This window comes from Microcaecilia unicolor, chromosome 1 (assembly GCF_901765095.1).
Source record: "Microcaecilia unicolor chromosome 1, aMicUni1.1, whole genome shotgun sequence".
In the NCBI taxonomy this organism is placed as follows: domain Eukaryota; kingdom Metazoa; phylum Chordata; class Amphibia; order Gymnophiona; family Siphonopidae; genus Microcaecilia; species Microcaecilia unicolor.
Window position 1 is genome coordinate 307,810,330 of NC_044031.1, and position 23,853 is coordinate 307,834,182.

Sequence of the window (23,853 nt, forward strand, 5' to 3'; positions counted from 1 at the left end):
AACAGGTGGGAAGATAATTTTTAGTATTTCCCAGGTTGCTCTGTCTTTTCCCCCATAATGTGCAGAACCAGCTGCAGAAAACCACCAGACATTGAAGCACAGAGCCAAGACAGCTGTGATACTGAGACACCAGCATACCAAAACAAGTTATTCATGATACAGCCAACGCAGCATCTGCCTGCCACTGCAGGACTGTGCCACAATTAAGCTTGACAGAAAACACATACACACAAAATGTAATGCATTTATACATTTGGCAAGGTGGAATCAGAACTTTGCTCTGGAGTGTTGATTTGCATTGGGCTAGCAGAGTGTGTGTGTGTGTGTGGGGGGGGGGGGGGGGGTCTCAATACTGGAACTAGTACTGCAGGTCAAGATTAAGATGTACTAGCAGAGCTTTGGAGGGGGGGGGGGGGTCTCAGTACTGGAATAGCAGGAGGTGCTACACATTGGCCAAACATCTGTGGGAAACTCATCCAGCATCTCACTATCATATAGATGACCACTGCCACTACTTTCTTGTTAGATTTCTCCACCTATATGGCCTCATGGTTCCCTGCCGATCCCGTACACAACCATTTATGAAATGTGTGTTTTATGTCTCAGCCTTACTCCCTCTCTTCAGGACCATGCAAGGGCTGCTGGGGGCAATGTTCAGAGCTCCCACTGGAAAAGAGAGTGGGGGACGGATGGTGTCATTTGCTGATCACGACACCACCTAGTGGCCAGGTTCTCGCACAAGAGGCTCCAAAGGAAGTTGTTGTCTGTGGCTTCTGGCTGAGGGCCATTGCTGTAGTGGTTCTACAGTGGAGGGGTGTTTGGGATTTATATCCTTCTGGACTTTGCGATATTTGCGTTACTTGTTAAAAGGACTAAATACTAGAAAGATATTAATCTGTATATTTTAAGATGTGCCAGTACAAGCAATATTCCACTTTTGGGCTACAAGCAGTAAATCTAAGAACGCAAATAGGATATGAACTGACCTCAATCTAATCTTTTAAATAGAAAAACAGAAAATAGCAGTAAATAAAGACCATAAATCCTATCCAGTGTGCCAGTCAATACTGTGTATCTCAATTTTCAAAAGGCGCTTGACAAAGTACCTCATGAAAGACTCCAGAAGAAATTGGAGAGTCATGGGATAGGAGGTAGTGTTCTATTGTGGGTTAAAAACTGGTTAAAAGATAGAAAACAGAGAGTAGGGTTAAATGGTCAGTATTCTCAATGGAGAAGGGTTGATAATGGAGTTCCCCAGAGGTCTGTGCTGGGACCGTTGATTTTAAATGTATTTATAAATGATCTAGAGATGGGAGTAACTAGTGAGGTAATTAAGTTTGCTGATGACACAAAGTTATTCAAAGTTGTTAAATCACAAGAGGATTGTGAAAAATTACAAGAGGACCTTATGAGACTGAGAGACTGGGCATCCAAATGGCAGATGACATTTAATGTGAGCAAGTGCAACGTGATGCATGTGGGAAAAAGGAACCCGAACTATAGCTACATAATGCAAGGTTCCACATTAGGAGTCACCGACCAGGAAAAAGATCTAGGTGTCATCGTTGATACGTTGAAACCCTCTGCTCAGTGTGCGGTGGCAGCTATGAAAACGAATAGAATGTTAGGTATTATTAGGAAAGGAATGGAAAGCACAATTAAGACATTATAATGCCTTTATAATCACTCCATGGTGCGACCACACCTTGAATATTGTGTGCAGTTCTGGTTACCGCATCTCAAAAAAGATATGGTGGAATTAGAAAAGGTACAGAGAAGGGCGATGAAAATGAGGAGGATGGAATGACTTCCCTATGAGGAAAGGCTAAAGCGGCTAAGGCTGTTCAGCTGGGAGAAGAGATGGCTGAGGGGAGATATGATAAAGGTCTATAAAATAATGAGTGGAGTGGAACAGGTAGAAGTGAATCGATTGTTTACTCTTTCCAAAAATACTAGGACTAGGGGGGCACGCAATGAAGCTACAAAGTAGTAAATTTAAAATAAATTGGAGAAAATATTTCTGCGCTCAATGTGTAATTGAACTCTGGAATTTATTGCCAGAGAATGTAATAAAAGCAGCTTAGCAGGATTAAAAAAAAAAGGTTTGGATAGCTTCCTAAAAGAAAAGTCCATAGACCATTATTAAAATGGACTTGGGGAAAATCCACTGATTATTTCTAGGATAAGCAGCATAAACTGTATTGTACTGTTCTGGAATCTTGCCAGGTACTTGTGACCTGGATTGGCCACAGTTGGAGACAGGATGCTGGGCTTGATGGACCTTCAGTCCAGTTTGGCAATACTTATGTACTTAATTACTAATCTCTACTATCCCTTCCTCTCCCTTGGAGATCCCTCCATCCTTGACCCATGTTTCCTAGAATTCAAACACCATCCTCATCTCCACTTCCAAATCCCTGATTATTCTTCCAGTCTTTTCAGATCTGATTGTTTTTCACCTCTCCTATATATCTATCTTGTTATGGATCCATCTAATCTACTACCATACATATCTTCCCAGCTTCCTCCTGTGGTATTGTAATTGCTCTGTCACCCGAGGTACATCACTGTTACCTTCATCACAATGAACTCCCCTAATGATCATTCTACCCTTACATCTACACAGACGATGTCACAATCTACATCCCGTTCAAACATGATCTAACAATGTCTCATCCTCTCATCACAATATAACACGAACAAACCCACCACTATAAACATCCCAGACTACACCCTTCCTGTTTCAGATAGCCTGAAAATTCTTGGAGTTACAATTGACCGAAATCTCACACTAGAAAACCATGCAAAAAATACAACAAAGAAAATGTTCCACTCAACGTGGAAGCTCAAAAGATTAAAACCTTTCTTCCCAAGGGAAATATTCCGTAGCCTGGTGCAATCAATGGTACTAAGCCACCTGGATTACTGCAATGCAATCTATGCTGGATGCAAAGAACAAATCATTAAGAAACTCCAAACTGCCCAAAACACAGCAGCCAGACTCATAATTGGAAAAACGAAATACGAAAGTGCCAAACCCCTAAGAGAAAAACTACACTGGCTCCCACTTAAAGAACGTATAGCGTTCAGAATTTGTACCCTGGTTCATAAAATCATTCACGGTGAGGCTCCAGTCTACATGTCAGACCTCATAGACCTACCACCCAGGAACACAAAAAGGTCAGCATGCACATTTCTGAATCTCCACTACCCCAGCTGCAAAGGACTAAAATATAAATCAACATATGCATCCAGCTTCTCCTACATAAGCACCCAACTATGGAATGCACTACCAAACGTCATAAAAACAATGCACGACCTAACAAACTTCCGAAAATCACTAAAAACCAACCTGTTCAAAAAGGCATACCACAATGATCCATCCTAAATACCAGACAACTAAACTTATTCCAGAACTGGACAAAACCAAACTCTCTATACTTGACTACCTCAATCACTTTGTCACCAATGAACTTTAACGCAATACCACTTTGTATTTCTCATTCCGGAAATTGTAAGCCACACTGAGCCTGCAAATAGGTGGGAAAATGTGGGATACAAACACAACAAATAAATAAGCATAATCAGTTCTTCAACCAGTCAGAAACCCTGTCCTACTCCCATACAAATTTAACATGTTTACCAGACAATCCACAGAAAGAGGAGACATGAACAGAAGGCACTCAACCTTCGCTCACTGTCTTCCTCTTTAGAAGGCTATGACAGACAAGCTGTATTAATAATACAAAAAAAAAGAAAAGAAAATGGAATGTCTCTCGTTTCAGTCAGCTCTCACCATCTTTCATTCAAAGAACAAATAGAAGTAGACTGGCAAAGGGAAGAAATTAGAGACACAAAGGAGTGAAATGGGTCAACTTTGGAGGAGGTAGAAAGAGAAGCAGAATTAAGACACAGATAAAAGACATTCTTGCCACCACCACCCAAGATTTTCTTATCCGTCTCCATAGTAAATTTAAAGCAACACAATTTCTTAACAAACATGGTTCTGTCTGGTTCAGTGGCAGGTCATCTGGAGCATGCGGCAGATACAGAATTAGCACCTCCAGAGAGGAAGGAGGGGTGTCACCACTACACAGTGACAATACCTGATGATCAATTTTAGAGGCCAGGACTGAGGTGTTCCAGAGGGAGCCCAGAGCATAGCCCCCCCCCCCCCCCCCCACTCTGGAGTCAGACTCATCTAATCAGCAGCAGTGACCTAAGCCATTAAAACAACTGAAGGCTGTATCAGCATCCATACTGCCTAATAATGCCCACCCATGTTAGCCTTAGGCCCTACAAAAAAAAAAAATCCCCAAAGCATCAGTCCTGGCTACATCACCGTTGCAACCAAAAAGATCTTTGCTGTAGTTACCAGTCTAAAGTGCAGTGTGGGGAGTGGAAGGGAGGTGAAAAGGAAAAAAAAAAAAGTCCCTAGGTAGTTGTAATGGTTAATGGCACTAGGATCCCAGCTTTGGTTCCAAATGAGCTGCAAGGCCAGGGGAGCAGTAGGAAACTTCTGGGTTAACAAGTGGAAAAAATATGCAGAACATGACTTATGAATTCTTGGCAATTGCTCTGCATGTGTGTGTGGGGCGGGGGTTGTGGGGTGTGCGGCGAAGAAAATTCTAGGGCCTTTAAGAAGTGGTCCCTGCATTTGTGCTGCTGTATGGTTAAGTGATACCCCGGTCTACCATTCACTGTGGGCTAAAACCTGAGGAAGCCTGTAAGAAGGCGAAATGATATGGGCCCCGTTGTTTATCCAATTAGAGGGGTTATTGCGTTACTTCAGTGAAAGCTAAGTGTTGTTTTGAAGTTTTCACTGTTTTGTATTCAGATTATAATATTCAGCAAAAAAGAATGAATGTTTTTGATAATGGGTATAAATTAAGCCCTATGAATGAGATAGGACCGCAGACACTACAATCTCATGCAGATACTGGAGTCTGGCAGGTCAGACCTTGGTTAATCCTCGGTCTCTGAGGGCTATACCCATAGTCTTTAGAACTGTTAACTATTTTACCCTTTGGGTTCATATTTTGCTGTTCACTAGTATTGTGGTATTAGATTACGAAAGCAAGGGGAACAGCTCATACTGTTCTGGCACATTTACGAGAATGAAAACCTCCTTGGGTGGACCAGCTTCAACTTTGTGATGTCATGCTATCTCCTGTTCATCAAACCTCCTTGAGTCATACAAACATCCTTATTAGTTTGGAAACAATAAAAGGAAACCAAATGTGATAATATATTAGATGCCTTTGGATTTCATATATTAGATGGCGTTGTTGGATTTCAAAGGATAGATTTTACAGTTTAACCACAAGGTGGTGTTGCCCCAAATAATAGCTATTAGTTGACAAAACTAATAACAACCATTAAGCTATAGGTTCAGCCATTAGGTTTCATAGTGAAATTTGCAACAAAGAACAAAAATATAAATTAGAATCACTAAGAGGCAGCCCAAGTTTGAAAGCATCAATTTTATCTGCTATATGTGTCCGTTTGGATCTGCACTGGGTCATTGTTTGGGGGACTTATTTATCTGAAAACACAGTAAATGAATATAAAATTCAACAGTATAACATAGAATTCTAACACTTTCAGCCAGAAGGCATATATTAAAAACAGAAAAATACTCATACTGTAGAGCCAGCTATTACAGAATAGTCATTGGGGGGGGGGGGGGGGGGTGATTATGGCCAAACTCTATAGGGTCAATATTCAAAGCTAGTTATCCGGGCAGCAACACCTGTTACCCAGATAACTAGCACTCACTAGGCCCAGTGAGATTCAGCAGCATTATCAAGATAATACCACTTAATATCATGTTTCACCGCCTTGGCACTATCTGGGTGGTGCTGTGGTACTCCAAGGGTGGAGCCAAAGATATCTGGGTACCGTTGATATTCAGTTCTGGTACCAGGGTGAGGACAGCAAATTATCTGGATACTGGCTTTGAGTATCAATGGTACCCCTATATCCAGGTATCTAAACAAACAAAAATAAAACTAAAAAAAAGCGCTGAATGATGCAAGTTCAACATTACTCTATGTATCTTTTTGCTGCCTTACACTCTCACCAAACTTGGTCTTATTCCACTAAAATTTTCTAGAGTGTCCCCCCCCCCCCCCCCCCCTCCTAAACAGACATTCTTAACTCATTAGGTATAATTTCCAACATCCATAGAGTTGGACAGAATAAAAAGTACAAACAACAAAAAAACCAAGAAGCTGTTATAAATTTCCCTATATTTTTAGTCTCTCCTCTTCTTGATCCATGATGTCCTTGCAAATTCCTGCCTATTCTTTGTATTTTCTCTGTCATCTTTCTCCAACTTATTTTTTTCAACATGATCTCTCCCCCTCCCCCCCTTTGACTCCACTCAGCTCATTCTTCATGTCACAGACCATCACCCACTCCTCTCACTGATTTCACAGATCCAGGTCTGATTTAAAAAGCTGAACACCCCATAGGCATCAATGTGCCCCTCCCTTCCCCCAGAAAAAATTTTGAAGAAGGGTTGGGGGGGTCAGTTTCCTCAGAAATCATTAATGAGAAAAAGTGCACCTCCCCCAGAAATGGCTTTGATACTTGTGCCTAAATCCCCCCTCCTTCCTCGCCTTTGGGCCAGACAGTGCTCCTGCCACTTTAATATTTTTTTGTTACATTTGTACCCCACGCTTTCCCACTCATGGCAGGCTCAATGCGGCTTACATGGGGCAATGGAGGGTTAAGTGACTTGCCCAGAGTCACAAGGAGCTGCCTGTGCCTGAAGTGAGAATTAAACTCAGTTCCTCAGGACCAAAGTCCACCACCCTAACCACTATGCCACTCCTCCACTCCACTACTGACACAGTGGCAGCTGTATAAATCTTAGAAGCAACTTTGTGCAGTCCTTTGGAATCAGAATACAGTTCTGAGCCTTGCCTCTCCACAAGGAATTCCTATCACTTTGGAAATCCATGCAAGGGCATAGTACTCCAGGGCAGTGGCGTCGCAAGGGCAGCTGACACCCGGGGCGGGTCGCCGCTGCGCACACCCCCCCCCCCCCGGGTGCAGCGCGACGCACCCTCCCTCCTCCGTAGCGCAACACCCCCCCCCCCCCCCCGCGAAAACATACCTGGAAGGCGGTGAGGGGCGGGTGGGCGGGCCCATCCGCCGAGAGCACGCCACTGGGGGGGTGTCAGCGCCTCGCTGGTTCCTTGCTCGCTCTGCCCCGGAACAGGAAGTAACCTGTTCTGGAGCAGAGAGAGCAAGGAACCAGCGAGGCGCTGACGCCCCCCCCCCCTTCCTACGCCACTGCTCCAGGGTCTAATATTATGCACAGAGCTTCCTCTGTTTTTACTACTGTTGCTGCTGACTCAGCAGCTGAAGACTATAGAGGCAGGGCATGGCTGTGGCAGCAGCCTTCTGGCGCCTATCAAATTCTGGCACTAGAGGCAGTGTCTACATTGACCTAGGCCTGCACAGGTCATCTGATCCAGGCCTCAGATAGTTCCCAAGCCTCCACCCTCCTTACCCTTCTTCTGTTTCATTGATGATGTCACAGATCTCCATGTTCAGCGCCCAGTCCTCAGATTGCAAAGACCCATCAGTAGCTTTTTCTGGGAAAACAAATCAAGAAACATGCTAAACCATGCAGAATGATATGTCCAATACACAAATTATAAAATTGGAAAGAACCAACAAAGTTCCTGTGAGTTTCGTAGCCTACACACCATAGTTAACCAAGTTCAGGAGCCAAAGGATAGGCGCCAATTTGACACATAACTTCCAAGCTACAATGCCAGTAAAACAGGGGTGAAAATGTCAGCTATGTGCGTAACTGCACTTAGGTGCAATTCTGTAATTTAGCGTCTAAGTGTTCTAGTGCTCAACTGCAAGAGGGATGTTCATGTGGGAGGGACATGGATGTATCATTAAGCAACATGCACAACTTATTAAAAAAAAACAAAATACTGTTGGCTATGCGCACAGGACACCATATGTAAGTGCACACACTTACACCTGCTATTGACATGGCGTAAGTGGGTGTGCCTAAATGTTGGTGTCTCTGCCAACTTACGCTAGCGTTCAGTAACAGATTTGACATATCACCCTAGTGCCCGTACCCTGGTCTAGACAGCCGCTCTGGGCTTGAGAAGAGTCCAACTCTGGTGCAGCTGAAACTTTAAGGAGGTTCTGGTGGCTATCTGTGATTCACTCGCTACAGCCTGTGCCTCCAACTGCAGCCTAATGTAGCCCTGATACCTCCTCAAAATAAACCCCTGAGGGAACCCCATCCAGTCACGTTTTCAGGATATCCACGATGAATATGCGTGAGATTGCATACCAAGGAGGCAGTGTATGCAAATCAATCTCATGCATATTCATTGTGGATATCCTGAAAACCTGGATGGGGTCCCCCCCCCCCCCCCCCCAGGACAGGTTTGAGAACTCCTGCATTACCCTACAGTATTTAACATAAAGTTTTCTCTTTGTTAAGGCTCTGACAAAGTCATAAGAAACATAACCCTGCCCCTTTCATTCAAGGGGACAAATACAAACCAAAGATCAAAAGATAATAACATACTGCAATAGCACTTATCTATTCCTAGGGTTTTCCTATTCCCTCAGAGTTTGCACCAGTCACTGCTGGGCTCTAAACTTTCCCCCACACAAAAAAAAGTCCCTGCTGTTTTCATCCAGTTAATAAGAAACCATACATCTTAAGACATTTCTATGTCAGTCCAGTTGTGTTGTACATGCTTGCATCTGCCCCTGCAACCTAATGTACATACGAAAAACCAAAAGAACACTCAATAAGAGAATTATAGAACACTAGTAAAAAAGGCCCGTTTCTGTCACAAATGAAACGGGCGCTAGCAAGGTTTTCCTCGGAGTGTGTATGTTTGGGAGAGTGTATGTGAGAGTGACTGTTTGAGAGTCAGAGTGAAAGTGTGAGTGTGTGAGAGAGAGAGTGAGTCTGGGTGTGAGTGTGTTTGTGAGAGAGTGTGTGTGTGAGAATGAGAGCATGTGCAAGTGTGTATGTGAGACAGTGTGAGAGAGAGTGTGTGTGTGTGGGCGAGAGAGAGAGTGTGTGTGAGACACAGATTCTCTGTGAGAGTGAGTGTATGAGATCAAGCGAGTGTGTGAGTGACTGTGTGGCACATAGAGAGTGAATGTGATACAGTGTGAGACAGAGTGTGTGAGAGTGAGAGTCAGAAAGACATTGTATATGAGAGAGAGAGTGTGAGCCCTGCCCTCCCAATCCATGCCCATCCATGCTCCTCTGTCACCTGTCCCCTCCATTCATCCCTATCCAGCAATTCCCCTCTCTCCCTGAGGCCTGCCCTGCAATCCATATCCATCCATGCCCATCTGGCCCCTCCATTCATCCCTATCCAGCAATTCCCCTCTCTCCCTGAGTCCTGCCCTCCCAATCCATGCCCATCCATGTTCCTCTGTCCCCTGCCCCCTCCATTCATCCCTTTCCAGCAATTCCCCTCTCTCCCTGAGCCCTGCCCTCCCAATCCATGCTCCTCTGTCCCCTGCCGCCTCCATTCATCCTTTTCCGGCAAGTCCCCTCTCTCCTTTCCATGACCCCCCCTCGCATCCATGCTCCTCTCTCTCCCATGTCCCAGCCTGGCCCGCCCTCTTCTCCCCCCCCCCCCCCTTCGCATCCATGCTCCCCCCCTTCGCATCCATGCTGTCGTTTCTCCTCTGCCCTCCCGCTCCCATTGTTCTACTTTACTGGCCACCCTCTTCTCTCCCCCCCAACATCCCTTTTTGTTTTTTTTCTTCTTTTTAAATTTACCTCCGTGGCGGTTCCGGCAGCGAAGCGTCAGGGAAGGAGGCGGTGCTCCCGACGTCTAGCTTTCCCTTCGCTGTGTTCCGCCTTCTTTTGACGTCATCCTTGACGTCAGAAGAAGGTGGAACACAGCGAAGGGAAGGCTAGACGTCGGGAGCGCCGCCTCCTTCCCTGACGCTTCGCTGCCGGATTTGTTTGGGTTTTTTTTTTCCGCCCTCGACGTCATGACGTTTGACGTGAGGGCGGGGCAGAGACGGCTGGCTGGCTTGAAGGCTTCACACCACGAATCCACGAACCCTTCAGCCTGGGAGTGACGTCAGATGGCTTCAGAACGTTGTCCTCAGAACGTTGAGGGTGCGTTTTATTATATTAGATAAGAGTGCCATCAAGAGTCTCAGAAAAACCTCTGGTGGAACACTCCTTAGCACATGATCACAGATTTGAGTACAAGATTTTTGTTATCTCCATCAAGGCGAGGTGGAAATGTAGACAAAAGCCTTGTGAAAACAGAACAAAAGTTTATTTTTGACTTTAACACAGTACACTCATATGGTTTGAATAAGGATTTGGACCTTTTAGCCTGTATTTGACAACTTAGAACTAAAACACTCTGAATGGAGTGGCCTAGTGGTTAGGGTGGTGGACTTAACCCTCCATTGCCCCATGTAAGCTGCATTGCGCCTGCCATGAGTGGGAAAGTGCGGGGTACAAATGTAACAAAAAAATATATATATTAGATTTCCACTTGCCATTCTGTATACCTGTTTGGTTTATGTTTACGTACATTCATTTATTTATGTATTTATTACTATTTAAAGGTATATATTATGGTTTGTATAAGAAGTTGATCTGACGAAGAAGGGCTACCTTCGAAAGCTAATCAAAAATGTATTAAGTTATGTCCAATAAAATAAGGTATCATCATCTTATTTTCTTTTCCATGTTTTATTTCTATTGATTACCTTTAAAAGTGGACTAACACGGCTACCACATCTCTCTACTATAAGAAGCTGGAAATCTTGTTTTAGTTATACATTTTTTAGGAAAATCTTGTTTCTGAACATAAGATTTCTATGTGCCATTTTATTTGTTTATGTATTAAAAATAAATTTAAAGGAAAACATCATTTATACATACTCCTTTAGTTTACACATACAACAGTTTGCCATTTTGTATATATATTTTTTTATGTATGTGTACTTATTTTTAAAGAAACATATTTTTCATATACATCCTTTTAGTTTACATGTACATCTCAATTACAGTTTTGATCATCTGTTAAGAAGGATTTGAGTTTTATATATATATATATATATATATATACAGTGGGGGAAATAAGTATTTGATCCCTTGCTGATTTTGTAAGTTTGCCCACTGACAAAGACATGAGCAGCCCATAATTGAAGGGTAGGTTATTGGTAACAGTGAGAGATAGCACATCACAAATTAAATCCGGAAAATCACATTGTGGAAAGTATATGAATTTATTTGCATTCTGCAGAGGGAAATAAGTATTTAATCCCTCTGGCAAACAAGACCTAATACTTGGTGGCAAAACCCTTGTTGGCAAGCACAGCGGTCAGATGTCTTCTGTAGTTGATGATGAGGTTTGCACACATGTCAGGAGGAATTTTGGTCCACTCCTCTTTGCAGATCATCTCTAAATCATTAAGAGTTCTGGGCTGTCGCTTGGCAACTCGCAGCTTCAGCTCCCTCCATAAGTTTTCAATGGGATTAAGGTCTGGTGACTGGCTAGGCCACTCCATGACCCTAATGTGCTTCTTCCTGAGCCACTCCTTTGTTGCCTTGGCTGTATGTTTTGGGTCATTGTTGTGCTGGAAGACCCAGCCACGACCCATTTTTAAGGCCCTGGCGGAGGGAAGGAGGTTGTCACTCAGAATTGTACGGTACATGGCCCCATCCATTCTCCCATTGATGCGGTGAAGTAGTCCTGTGCCCTTAGCAGAGAAACACCCCCAAAACATAACATTTCCACCTCCATGCTTGACAGTGGGGACGGTGTTCTTTGGGTCATAGGCAGCATTTCTCTTCCTCCAAACACGGCGAGTTGAGTTCATGCCAAAGAGCTCAATTTTTGTCTCATCTGACCACAGCACCTTCTCCCAATCACTCTCGGCATCATCCAGGTGTTCACTGGCAAACTTCAGACGGGCCGTCACATGTGCCTTCCGGAGCAGGGGGACCTTGCGGGCACTGCAGGATTGCAATCCGTTATGTCGTAATGTGTTACCAATGGTTTTCGTGGTGACAGTGGTCCCAGCTGCCTTGAGATCATTGACAAGTTCCCCCCTTGTAGTTGTAGGCTGATTTCTAACCTTCCTCATGATCAAGGATACCCCACGAGGTGAGATTTTGCGTGGAGCCCCAGATCTTTGTCGATTGACAGTCATTTTGTACTTCTTCCATTTTCTTACTATGGCACCAACAGTTGTCTCCTTCTCGCCCAGCGTCTTACTGATGGTTTTGTAGCCCATTCCAGCCTTGTGCAGGTGTATGATCTTGTCCCTGACATCCTTAGACAGCTCCTTGCTCTTGGCCATTTTGTAGAGGTTAGAGTCTGACTGATTCACTGAGTCTGTGGACAGGTGTCTTTCATACAGGTGACCATTGCCGACAGCTGTCTGTCATGCAGGTAACGAGTTGATTTGGAGCATCTACCTGGTCTGTAGGGGCCAGATCTCTTACTGGTTGGTGGGGGATCAAATACTTATTTCCCTCTGCAGAATGCAAATAAATTCATATACTTTCCACAATGTGATTTTCCGGATTTAATTTGTGATGTGCTATCTCTCACTGTTACCAATAACCTACCCTTCAATTATGGGCTGCTCATGTCTTTGTCAGTGGGCAAACTTACAAAATCAGCAAGGGATCAAATACTTATTTCCCCCACTGTATATATATATATATATATATATATATATATATATATATATATATATATATATATTTCTGGTAAGTTTTTACGATTTTAACAGTCTTCCCACTCTAAAGTTCATGTGTTTTTTTAACCATTTCAGCTCCAGTGACGCCTGATGACATCACTGGAAGGCATACATTTTTAGCATTTTTTACTGTTTTTAAGTGGCAATTTTCAGTAAAAATTACATTTTTTAAGAAGAGCATCACTCAGGGAAATAGATTCTGCGCTTTGGTTTTAATTTCCTTTTTCCACCCAAAACGCTAATTTTTAACGTTTTTGAACTTCAGCTTTTAAAATAATGGAGCCTTTTTCTAAACATCTTATTTCACTTTTCATAAGATTTTTATATGGGTAAAGATTACAATTTAAGTAGTTTAATTTTAAGAAGAAGGATTCTCAGCACTATAAATAATGGGCTGGTTCCAAGATGGCGAATCCCACAAAGAGTCAAATTAAGCTGCTGCTCCACTTTCTGTAAGTAAACTACTGCTGAAGTAAGTTTTATTCCTTGCCTATTTTTATTTTATGTATTTTATATATTTGCTCATTCCAGCACTACTTTTCAGACCCTCCACCTTTTACACCTTTGGTTTAAGTTTTAGTTTTCAGTTTGCTACTCCAGCACTGCTCTTGCACCACTTAGGAGTTTTACTGCTACTTACATTTGGCCCAGTTTTTAACTGTTGTTCCACCTGTGTTCCAGTTTACCACTTTAGCCTTATTTCAGATAATATTAGATATTTTTATCCTTCACCTTAATAAGGTGCCTTTCATATTTACTATTATGCCTTCATGCTACTCCTTCAGGTCATCTTGGATGGTCAGTTTTGCTACCTGGGCTAAGCCTTCTTTGTCGCCTAATTGGCGAAACATGATCACGTCGGATCTGTACAAATAAAGAATCTGTTTGGACTGCCAGTGTCTGCTCTCTTTTTTCTTTCTGCTGTTGCAAGACACTCAGCGCCTCTTTTTTGACCTGGTCTAAAATACAAGTTGCCTTCTTCTCAATATTTCAACTGATTATAGCTTACCCAGATGATTACAAGAAGCTCAATAGAAATAGATACATTGCATGACAACCCTCTATGCATGCGCTTAGTACAAAGCTGGAGACTGAAGGGAAAAGTATCTACAAACTGATAAATCATTCTATATTCAGTTTAATTGATTTCCCATTGGACTACAGAACTGAATTTAACAACACATTCAATACCATGGGAACACTTTTGGACCAGAATTTCCAGACCAACACAATCAGCCAGCTTGCTCCAATCTATGTATTTCTTAGATCATAGAGCTTTATGGACTCCAGAATGGAAATAAAATGTAAAGCTGCATGTTAATCTTTGCTGGCATTGCAACTCTTCAGTTGGAACTTTACAACATATGTTCTAGGAATGTCTCATCATATATGGCTTTTGGTGCTCAATTTGGAAACCTATACAAAAGATTCTTAATACTGAAGTACCAATCTAATTTTTTTGTAATAATTCTTCAATCACTGAACCCTGATCTTAACTTAAAAGATGATCGCAATACAGCGAATGCTACATACCTGTAGAAGGTATTCTCCGAGGACAGCAGGCTGATTGTTCTCACTGATGGGTGACGTCCACGGCAGCCCCTCCAATCGGAACACTTCACTAGCAAAGGCCTTTGCTAGTCCTCGCGCGCCGATGCGCACCGCGCATACGCGGCCGTCTTCCCACCCGAACCGGCTCGTGTTCATCAGTCCCGTATGTAGCAAGACAAAGACAAGGGAAGACACAACTCCAAAGGGGAGGCGGGCGGGTTTGTGAGAACAATCAGCCTGCTGTCCTTGGAGAATACCTTCTACAGGTATGTAGCATTCGCTTTCTCCGAGGACAAGCAGGCTGCTTGTTCTCACTGATGGGGTATCCCTAGCCCCCAGGCTCACTCAAAACAACAAACATGGTCAATTGGGCCTCGCAACGGCGAGGACATAACTGAGATTGACCTAACAATTTTTCCAACTAACTGAGAGTGTAGCCTGGAACAGAATAAAACATGGGCCTAGGGGGTGGAGTTGGATCCTAAACCCCAAACAGATTCTGAAGCACTGACTGCCCGAACCGACTGTCGCGTTGGGTATCCTGCTGCAGGCAGTAATGAGATGTGAATGTGTGGACAGATGACCACGTCGCAGCTTTGCAAATCTCTTCAATAGTGGCTGACTTCAAGTGGGCCACCGACGCTGCCATGGCTCTAACATTATGAGCCGTGACATGACCCTCCAGAGCCAGCCCAGCCTGGGCGTAAATGAAGGAAATGCAATCTGCTAGCCAATTGGAAATGGTGCGTTTCCCCACAGCCACTCCCCTCCTGTTGGGATCAAAAGAAACAAACAATTGGGCGGACTGTCTGTTGGGCTGTGTCCGCTCCAGATAGAAGGCCAATGCTCTTTTGCAGTCCAATGTCTGCAGCTGACGTTCAGCAGGGCAGGAATGAGGACGGGGAAAGAATGTTGGCAAGACAACTGACTGGTTCAGATGGAACTCCGACACTACCTTCGGCAAGAACTTAGGGTGAGTGCGGAGAACTACTCTGTTATGATGAAATTTGGTGTAAGGGGCCTGGGCTACCAGGGCCTGAAGCTCACTGACTCTACGAGCTGAAGTAACTGCCACCAAGAAAATGACCTTCCAGGTCAAGTACTTCAGATGGCAGGAGTTCAGTGGCTCAAAAGGAGGTTTCATCAGCTGGGTGAGAACGACATTGAGATCCCATGACACTGTAGGAGGTTTGACGGGGGGCTTTGACAAAAGCAAACCTCTCATGAAGCGAACAAGTAAAGGCTGTCCTGAGATCGGCTTACCTTCCACACGGTAATGGTATGCACTGATTGCGCTAAGGTGAACCCTTACAGAGTTGGTCTTGAGACCAGACTCAGACAAGTGCAGAAGGTATTCAAGCAGGGTCTGTGTAGGACAAGAGCGAGGATCTAGGGCCTTGCTGTCACACCAGACGGCAAACCTCCTCCATAGAAAGAAGTAACTCCTCTTAGTGGAATCTTTCCTGGAAGCAAGCAAGATGCGGGAGACACCCTCTGACAGGCCCAAAGAGGCAAAGTCTACACTTTCAACATCCAGGCCGTGAGAGCCAGAGACTGGAGGTTGGGATGCAGAAGCGCCCCTTCGTGCTGTGTGATGAGGGTCGGAAAACACTCCAATCTCCACGGTTCTTCGGAGGACAACTCCAGAAGAAGAGGGAACCAGATCTGACGCGGCCAAAAGGGAGCAATCAGAATCATGGTGCCTCGGTCTTGCATGAGTTTCAACAAAGTCTTCCCCACCAGAGGTATGGGAGGATAAGCATACAGCAGACCTTCCCCCAAATCCAGAAGGAAGGCATCCGATGCCAGTCTGCCAGGGGCCTGAAGTCTGGAACAGAACTGAGGGACCTTGTGGTTGGCTCGAGATGCAAAGAGATCTACCAAGGGGGTGCCCCACACCTGGAAGATCCGGCGCACTACTTTGGAGTTGAGCGACCACTCGTGAGGTTGCATAATCCTGCTAGACCTGTCGGCCAGACTGTTGTTTACGCCTGCCAGATATGTGGCTTGGAGCACCATGCCGTGATGGCGAGCCCAGAGCCACATGCTGACGGCTTCCTGACACAGGGGGCGAGATCCGGTGCCCCCCTGCTTGTTGATGTGATACATGGCAACCTGGTTGTCTGTCTGAATTTGGATAATTTGGTGGGACAGCCGATCTCTGAAAGCCTTCAGAGCGTTCCAGACCGCTCGTAACTCCAGAAGATTGATCTGCAGATCGCGTTCCTGGAGGGACCAGCTTCCCTGGGTGTGAAGCCCATCGACATGAGCTCCCCAACCCAGGAGAGACGCATCCGTAGTCAGCACTTTTTGTGGCTGAGGAATTTGGAAAGGACGTCCCAGGGTCAAATTGGACCAAATCGTCCACCAATACAGGGATTTGAGAAAACTCGTGGACAGGTGGATCACGTCTTCTAGATCCCCAGCAGCCTGAAACCACTGGGAAGCTAGGGTCCATTGAGCAGATCGCATGTGAAGGCGGGCCATGGGAGTCACATGAACTGTGGAGGCCATGTGGCCCAGCAATCTCAACATCTGCCGAGCTGTGATCTGCTGGGACGCTCGCACCCGCGAGACGAGGGACAACAAGTTGTTGGCTCTCGTCTCTGGGAGATAGGCACGAGCCGTCCGAGAATCCAGCAGAGCTCCTATGAATTCGAGTCTCTGTACTGGGAGAAGATGGGACTTTGGATAATTTATCACAAACCCCAGTAGCTCCAGGAGGCGAATAGTCATCTGCATGGACTGTAGAGCTCCTGCCTCGGATGTGTTCTCCACCAGCCAATCATCGAGATAGGGGAACACGTGTACTCCCAGCCTGCGAAGCGCTGCTGCTACTACAGCCAAGCACTTCGTGAACACTCTGGGTGCAGAGGCGAGCCCAAAGGGTAGCACACAGTACTGGAAGTGACGTGTGCCCAGCTGAAATCGCAGATACTGTCTGTGAGCTGGCAGTATCGGGATTTGCGTGTAGGCATCCTTCAAGTCCAGAGAGCATAGCCAATCGTTTTCCTGAATCATGGGGAGAAGGGTGCCCAGGGAAAGCATCCTGAACTTCTCCTTGACCAGATATTTGTTCAGGGCCCTTAGGTCTAGGATGGGACGCATCCCCCCTGTTTTCTTTTCCACAAGGAAGTACCTGGAATAGAATCCCAGCCCTTCTTGCCCGGATGGCACGGGCTCGACCGCATTGGCGCTGAGAAGGGCGGAGAGTTCCTCTGCAAGTACCTGCTTGTGCTGGAAGCTGTAAGACTGAGCTCCCGGTGGGCAATTTGAGGTTTGGAGGCCAAATTGAGGGTGTATCCTTGCCAGACTATTTGAAGAACCCAACGGTCGGAGGTTATAAGAGGCCACCTTTGGTGAAAAACTTTCAACCTCCCTCCGACCGGCAGGTCGCCCGGCACTGACACGTTGATGTCGGCTATGCTCTGCTGGAGCCAGTCAAAAGCTCGCCCCCTGCTTTTGCTGGGGAGCCGTGGGGCCGTGCTGAGGCGCACGCTGCTGATGAGAGCGAGTGCGCTGGGCTTAGCCTGGGCCGCAGGCTGTCGAGGAGGAGGATTGTACCTACGCTTACCAGAAGAGTAGGGAACAGTCTTCCTTCCCCCATAAAAACGTCTACCTGTGGAGGTAGAAGCTGAAGGCTGCCGGCGGGAGAACTTGTCGAAAGCGGTATCCCGCTGGTGGAGCTGCTCTACCACCTGTTCGACTTTCTCTCCAAAAATATTGTCCGCTCGGCAAGGCGAGTCCGCAATCTGCTGCTGGATCCTATTCTCCAGGTCGGAGGCACGCAGCCATGAGAGTCTGCGCATCACCACACCTTGAGCCGCGGCCCTGGACGCAACATCAAAGGTATCATATACCCCTCTGGCCAGGAATTTTCTGCACGCCTTCAGCTGCCTGACCACCTCCTGAAATGGCTTGGCTTGCTCAGGAGGGAGCTTGTCCACCAAGCCCGCCAACTGCCGCACATTGTTCCGCATGTGTATGCTCATGTAGAGCTGGTAAGACTGGATTTTGGCCACGAGCATAGAAGAATGGTAGGCCTTCCTCCCAAAGGAGTCTAAGGTTCTAGAGTCTTTGCCCGGGGGCGCCGAAGCATGCTCCCTAGAACTCTTAGCCTTCTTTAGGGCCAAATCCACAACTCCAGAGTCGTGAGGCAACTGAGTGCGCATCAGCTCTGGGTCCCCATGGATCCGGTACTGGGACTCGATCTTCTTGGGAATGTGGGGATTACTTAGAGGCTTGGTCCAGTTCGCCAGCAATGTCTTTTTTAGGACATGATGCATGAGTACTGTGGACGCTTCCTTAGGTGGAGGAGGATAGTCCAGGAGCTCAAACATTTCAGCCCTGGGCTCGTCCTCCACAACCACCGGGAAGGGGATGGCCGTAGACATCTCCCGGACAAAGGCCGCAAAAGACAGACTCTCGGGAGGAGAAAGCTGCCTTTCAGGGGAGGGAGTGAGATCAGAAGGAAGGCCATCAGACTCCTCGTCAGAGAAATATCTGATGTCCTCCTCCTCCTCCCACGAGGCCTCACCATCGGTATCAGACACAAATTCATGAACCTGTGTCTGAAGCCGTGCCCGGCTCGACTCCGTGGAAACACGGCCACGGTGTGAGCGTCGAGAGGTAGACTCCCTCGCCAGCACCGGTGAAGCTCCCTCCGCCGACGTCGTCGGGGAGCCTTCCTGGGAGGCGGCCGCAGTCGGTACCGCAAGCGGCACCAATGACGAAGACCTTACCCTGGGCAAGGGGCCAGCCGGCGCCTCACTCGACAGTAACGGTGGCGCAAGCACCCCCGGTACCGGAGGGGAAGGGCGCAACAGCTCTCCCAGGATCTCTGGAAGAACGGCCCGGAGACTCTCGTGCAGGGCGGCTGTGGAGAAAGACATAGAAGCCGATGCAGGCGTCGAGGTCAGAGTCTGTTCCGGGCGTGGAGGCTGTTCCGGGCTGTCCAAGGTGGAATGCATCGACACCTCCTGAACAGAGGGTGAGCGGTCCTCCCGGTGCCGATGCCTACTGGGTGCCGACTCCCTCGGCGACCCAGAGCTCTCGGTACCAATGCGGGAAGGAGACCGGTGTCGATGCTTCTTTGACTTTTTCAAACGAAGCATGTCACCGGAACTTCCCGGTACCGACGAGGAGGACGTAGAATCCAACCGTCGCTTCCTCGGGGCCAAGGCCGAAGAAGGTCGGTCTCGGGGGGGCTGTACCGCAGGAGCCCTGAGGGTAGGGGGAGACCCACCCGAAGGCTCACCGCCACCAGCAGGGGAATGGACAGCCCTCACCTGCACTCCGGTCGAAGCACCACCGTCCGACGACATCAGCACTAGTGGAGGTCCCGGTACCACCGACGCCGACACAGCCTTCCGATGTCTCGGTACCGACGATGCAGAGGGTTGATGCCTCGATGCAGTCGATGCCGAGGTCGAAGGTCTTGACGCTGTCGACGTCGATGCACTCTTTACCCCCGGTGCTGTTGCCGACGAAGAGCCCGAGAACAACACGTTCCACTGGGCCAATCTCGCAACCTGAGTCCTTTTCTGTAAAAGGGCGCAAAGACTGCAGGCCTGCGGGCGGTGCCCAGCCCCCAGACACTGAAGACACGACGCGTGCCTATCAGTGAGCGAGATTACCCGGGCGCACTGGGTGCACTTCTTGAAGCCGCTGGGAGACTTCGATGACATGGGCGGAAAAATCACGCCGGCGAAATCAAAACTTGTAATGGCGGTAAAGGCACCAAAAATAGGGAGAGAAAACTCGAACCGAGGCCTCAAAAGGGCCTACCCCGAAAACGAAAGGAAACTTAGCGGGGCAAAAACTGGAAACACGGGAAGGGGAAAAAGACCGAAAAGGTCTTCCTCCAATATCCCCTTTTTTTTTTTTTTTAAGCAAAAAGCTCAAGACGCGCGAGGGTCAACTTAAGGGGCGCGAACGGCGCAAACACGACCGTCCCGAGCGCAGACAAAAGAAGACTGACGAACACGAGCCGGTTCGGGCGGGAAGATGGCCACGCATGCGCGGTGCGCGAGGACTAGCAAAGGCCTTTGCTAGTGAAGTGTTCCGATTGGAGGGGCTGCCGTGGACGTCACCCATCAGTGAGAACAAGCAGCCTGCTTGTCCTCGGAGAATTTACTGAATTTATTTCTTTCAATTGCTCTTCATATGATTTTCGGATCATGGAAAAAATACAACCACTTTAAATGAAGGTGATGTCAGCAATTGCTATCTGTATCTGTAAACTAGCATCTAGGCGCTCGAATGCCTTTGCAGGTCGTGCTCCTAGTGTGCTCCTTGGGGCACCTCTAGGGGCATTACAGTTATGTTTTGATTCCCTCTAATGGTTCTTTGTGCTCGACTTCGTTTTTAATTTCCTTTTATCTACTTACTTTGACTCTCTCAATGTCCTGACACCTACTACACCTTCATGTGACATTTTTCCTGGGTGTCCTATTCCAATTCTTATTCGCCTTGGTCATATTCGCCCTTTTTGACTCCTTCCAACCCAACACTGTTTGGTTCCCGTTCTGTTCTCTGACTCTTCTAGTTCACTGATATCTCCTATCTCCTTTTCTCCAAATATCCAGATTTGTTTATTGAATGCTCGCTCCCTTCATCACAAAAGTATCTCTGACTTAATATTGAAGCATTGCCTCGATATTCTTTGTATTACGGAAACGTGGCTTAGACCCGGTGACGCTTTCTTTGCATCAATCCTGTCCTCCCGGCTTTCAGTGCATATTCCCTGTTCTTCTCATCAGGGTGGAGATGTTGCCTGTTTCTTTAGGGCTTCATTAGTAGTATTTCATTGTAATTCTCCCTCTTGCTGACTCTGATCATATTGTATTGAGTCTTCTCTGCCTTCTCTCCCCTCTCCAGTCGGTTCAAAGCTCTGCTGCCCGTCTCATCTTCCGCCAGGGTCGCTTTACTCATACTACCCCTCTCCTCAAGACCCTTCACTGGCTCCCTATCCGTTTTCGCATCCTGTTCAAACTTCTTCTACTAACCTATAAATGTACTCACTCTGCTGCTCCCCAGTATCTCTCCACACTCGTCCTTCCCTACACCCCTTCCCGTGCACTCCGCTCCATGGATAAATCCTTCTTATCTGTTCCCTTCTCCACTACTGCCAACTCCAGACTTCGCGCCTTCTGTCTCGCTGCACCCTACGCCTGGAATAAACTTCCTGAGCCCCTACGTCTTGCCCCATCCTTGGCCACCTTTAAATCTAGACTGAAAGCCCACCTCTTTAACATTGCTTTTGACTCGTAACCACTCGCCTCCACCTACCCTCCTCTCTTCCTTCCCGTTCACATTAATTGATTTGATTACTTTATTTATTTTTTGTCTATTAGATTTAAGTGTAAGCTCTTTGAGCAGGGACTGTATTTCTTCTATGTTTGTGCAGCGCTGCGTACGCCTTGTAGCGCTATAGAAATGCTAAATAGTAGTAGTAGTAGTATCTTTTTAGTCCTTCTCTATCGCCCCCCCCCCCCCCCCCTCTTGTTCATATCAGGCTATTGAAGAACTTCAGCATTCACTGCAGAATCCGTGGCTTTGTTTTCCCCTTTGCTTTTCCTTGGAAATTTTGATGTACCACCCTCCCCCACATTAGATTCGTTCTCTGCTCTCGCCTCTAGTTTAGGCTTGAATCAACTTGTCTCCTTTCCAACTCGCTCTGCCGGTAATACTCTGGACTTTGTTTATTCTTCACAATCTTATGCTCCATGCCGTTCATGTTCATCTGCTACTTCTCACTCGTCTCCTTGGTTTTGCAATTGTCTTCCATTGCTTCATTCTCAGCCTCGTCATGCCGAATGTCTCTTGCGCAGATCACGTACTCTTCCTCTTCTTACACTGTATCATACACGCCTTAGGGAATTTTGAGTTGCTATTAAACCTGCCAAGCCTAAGTATTTTGATAGACACATAGCCCATTTGGCTAATTGCCCACAAGCCTTATTTCATATCTTTAAATCAACTATCACCCACTGATACCTTTCCATCGGCTTATGATGCAAATGTCCTCCATCTTTCTACTTTACCAGTTAACTGGCAAAAAGTAAAATAACATTTCACTTTCATGCTCGTTGGTTCCAGTTCTTCATTCCTCTCTTTCCTACTCTCTGGTATCAAATTCCAGCTTACCCTCTATCTGGTCTGCTTTTAAATTTGCCTCCTGCTACTGTTGTCCTTAAGGTTATTCAATCACTCAATCCAACATCATCTCCTGCTGACCCTTGGCCAGCCCATTTGATTAAGCATCTTGCCTGTCCTCTTCTTCATTTTCTTTTACCTCTCCTTCACTGGTAGCGATGATTGAGAGTGATCAACTCCCCTCCCCCCCCCCCACTTGTACTGACGCAATGACCAATCAAAGAGTCTCCATGCAAAAGTTGGAGATGCAGAAGCAATGGTTTAGGCCTTCGAGATCCAAAAATCGTCTGCACCATGCCTTCCTTCTTTGGGACCAGCACGATAGATTGAAGCTCCAACGAGGAGGCAATTGTTCCCAAAACCTGAGCTGCTTTGGCTCCTCCTCGACACAGGGACTGTAAGAAGAGAGGAGTGACTGGGCAGGAGAATTCCAGCTTGTACCCATCCCTTAGTACCCACTGATCTGAAGTAATAGCGACCCACTCTGCCTGGAATGACTGAAGGCGCCTCCTACCTGGAAGGGAAGAGAGGACCGGCCTGGCATCATTGCGACTGTGTGGCACCAGGTACCCTTGCAGGCAGAGGCAGGCTTCCTGACCCCCAAAAGAAAGACTGACGGGCCTGAAAACAGGACCTCCGACCATATGTCTACTGGACTGGACTATATTTCCTGTTGTTTTGAAACCGCACCTACATCAGCCCTACAGAGCGAGCCGAAGGCTTTGGTTTATCCTCGGGCAACCGCTGAGGCTTAAGACTCTCCCAGCTCTTTCACCAAATTACTAAAGTCCTCCCCAAATGGCCACTTGCCCCTGATGGGCAACTTCACCAGGCAGGCTTTAGAATCTGCATCTCCTGCCCAGTTCTTCAACCAAAGCTAATACCAACAACATGCTCTTAACGAATGCATACATGCCAACTTCCACCTGAGTGGCCTGGGCAGCCTCCAGCAAGACAGCCTGTTGGTGCCACTGCAGACAGGCTCTTGTCACAAAAAAAAAAAAAAAAAGGAGTAAACCACCACCTGAAGCCCCAGGGTCACCGTCTCAACCCCTGATTCAAGACATGCTCCAGCTTCCTGTTGTGCAGATATTCAAGGGCAATGCCCCCTTTGACCGGCAAGGCAGTTTTCTTTCTGACTACCGTCACCAAGGAGTCCCACCTTGGGCAAGCTCAGCCCCTCTCTCTCTCTTCGGGCACCAGGGAGTAAAGGTGCAGCATGGCCCTCCCCTTCACGAGGCTAGTTGTCCAGAGTGACTCATTCCGCTGTTATCCAGTCCTGAATGTCCGGATGCAGAGGGAATGCCTTGGACAGCCCTCTAAGCCCCTGCATAATGGCCAAGGACTGGCCACCAATGGGTGCCAGTGGGGGCTCCTCAAATTGAG

General features: G+C 46.8%; 1 protein-coding gene across 5 annotated transcripts in view; it reads right to left on the reverse strand.

Annotated features, from left to right (window-relative positions):
• Positions 1–23,853, reverse strand: part of TOM1 (target of myb1 membrane trafficking protein) — a 158,437-nt gene that overhangs the window by 103,446 nt on the left and 31,138 nt on the right. For 4 of the 5 annotated variants that reach the window (XM_030208048.1, XM_030208039.1, XM_030208067.1 and 1 more), the window contains exon 2: positions 7,523–7,607. The exons of the other annotated variant lie outside the window; for it this stretch is intronic. In XM_030208048.1, coding sequence (XP_030063908.1) covers positions 7,523–7,607 — 85 coding nt within the window. The remainder of the gene's footprint in view (positions 1–7,522; positions 7,608–23,853) is intronic. 5 annotated transcript variants of the gene reach the window in all.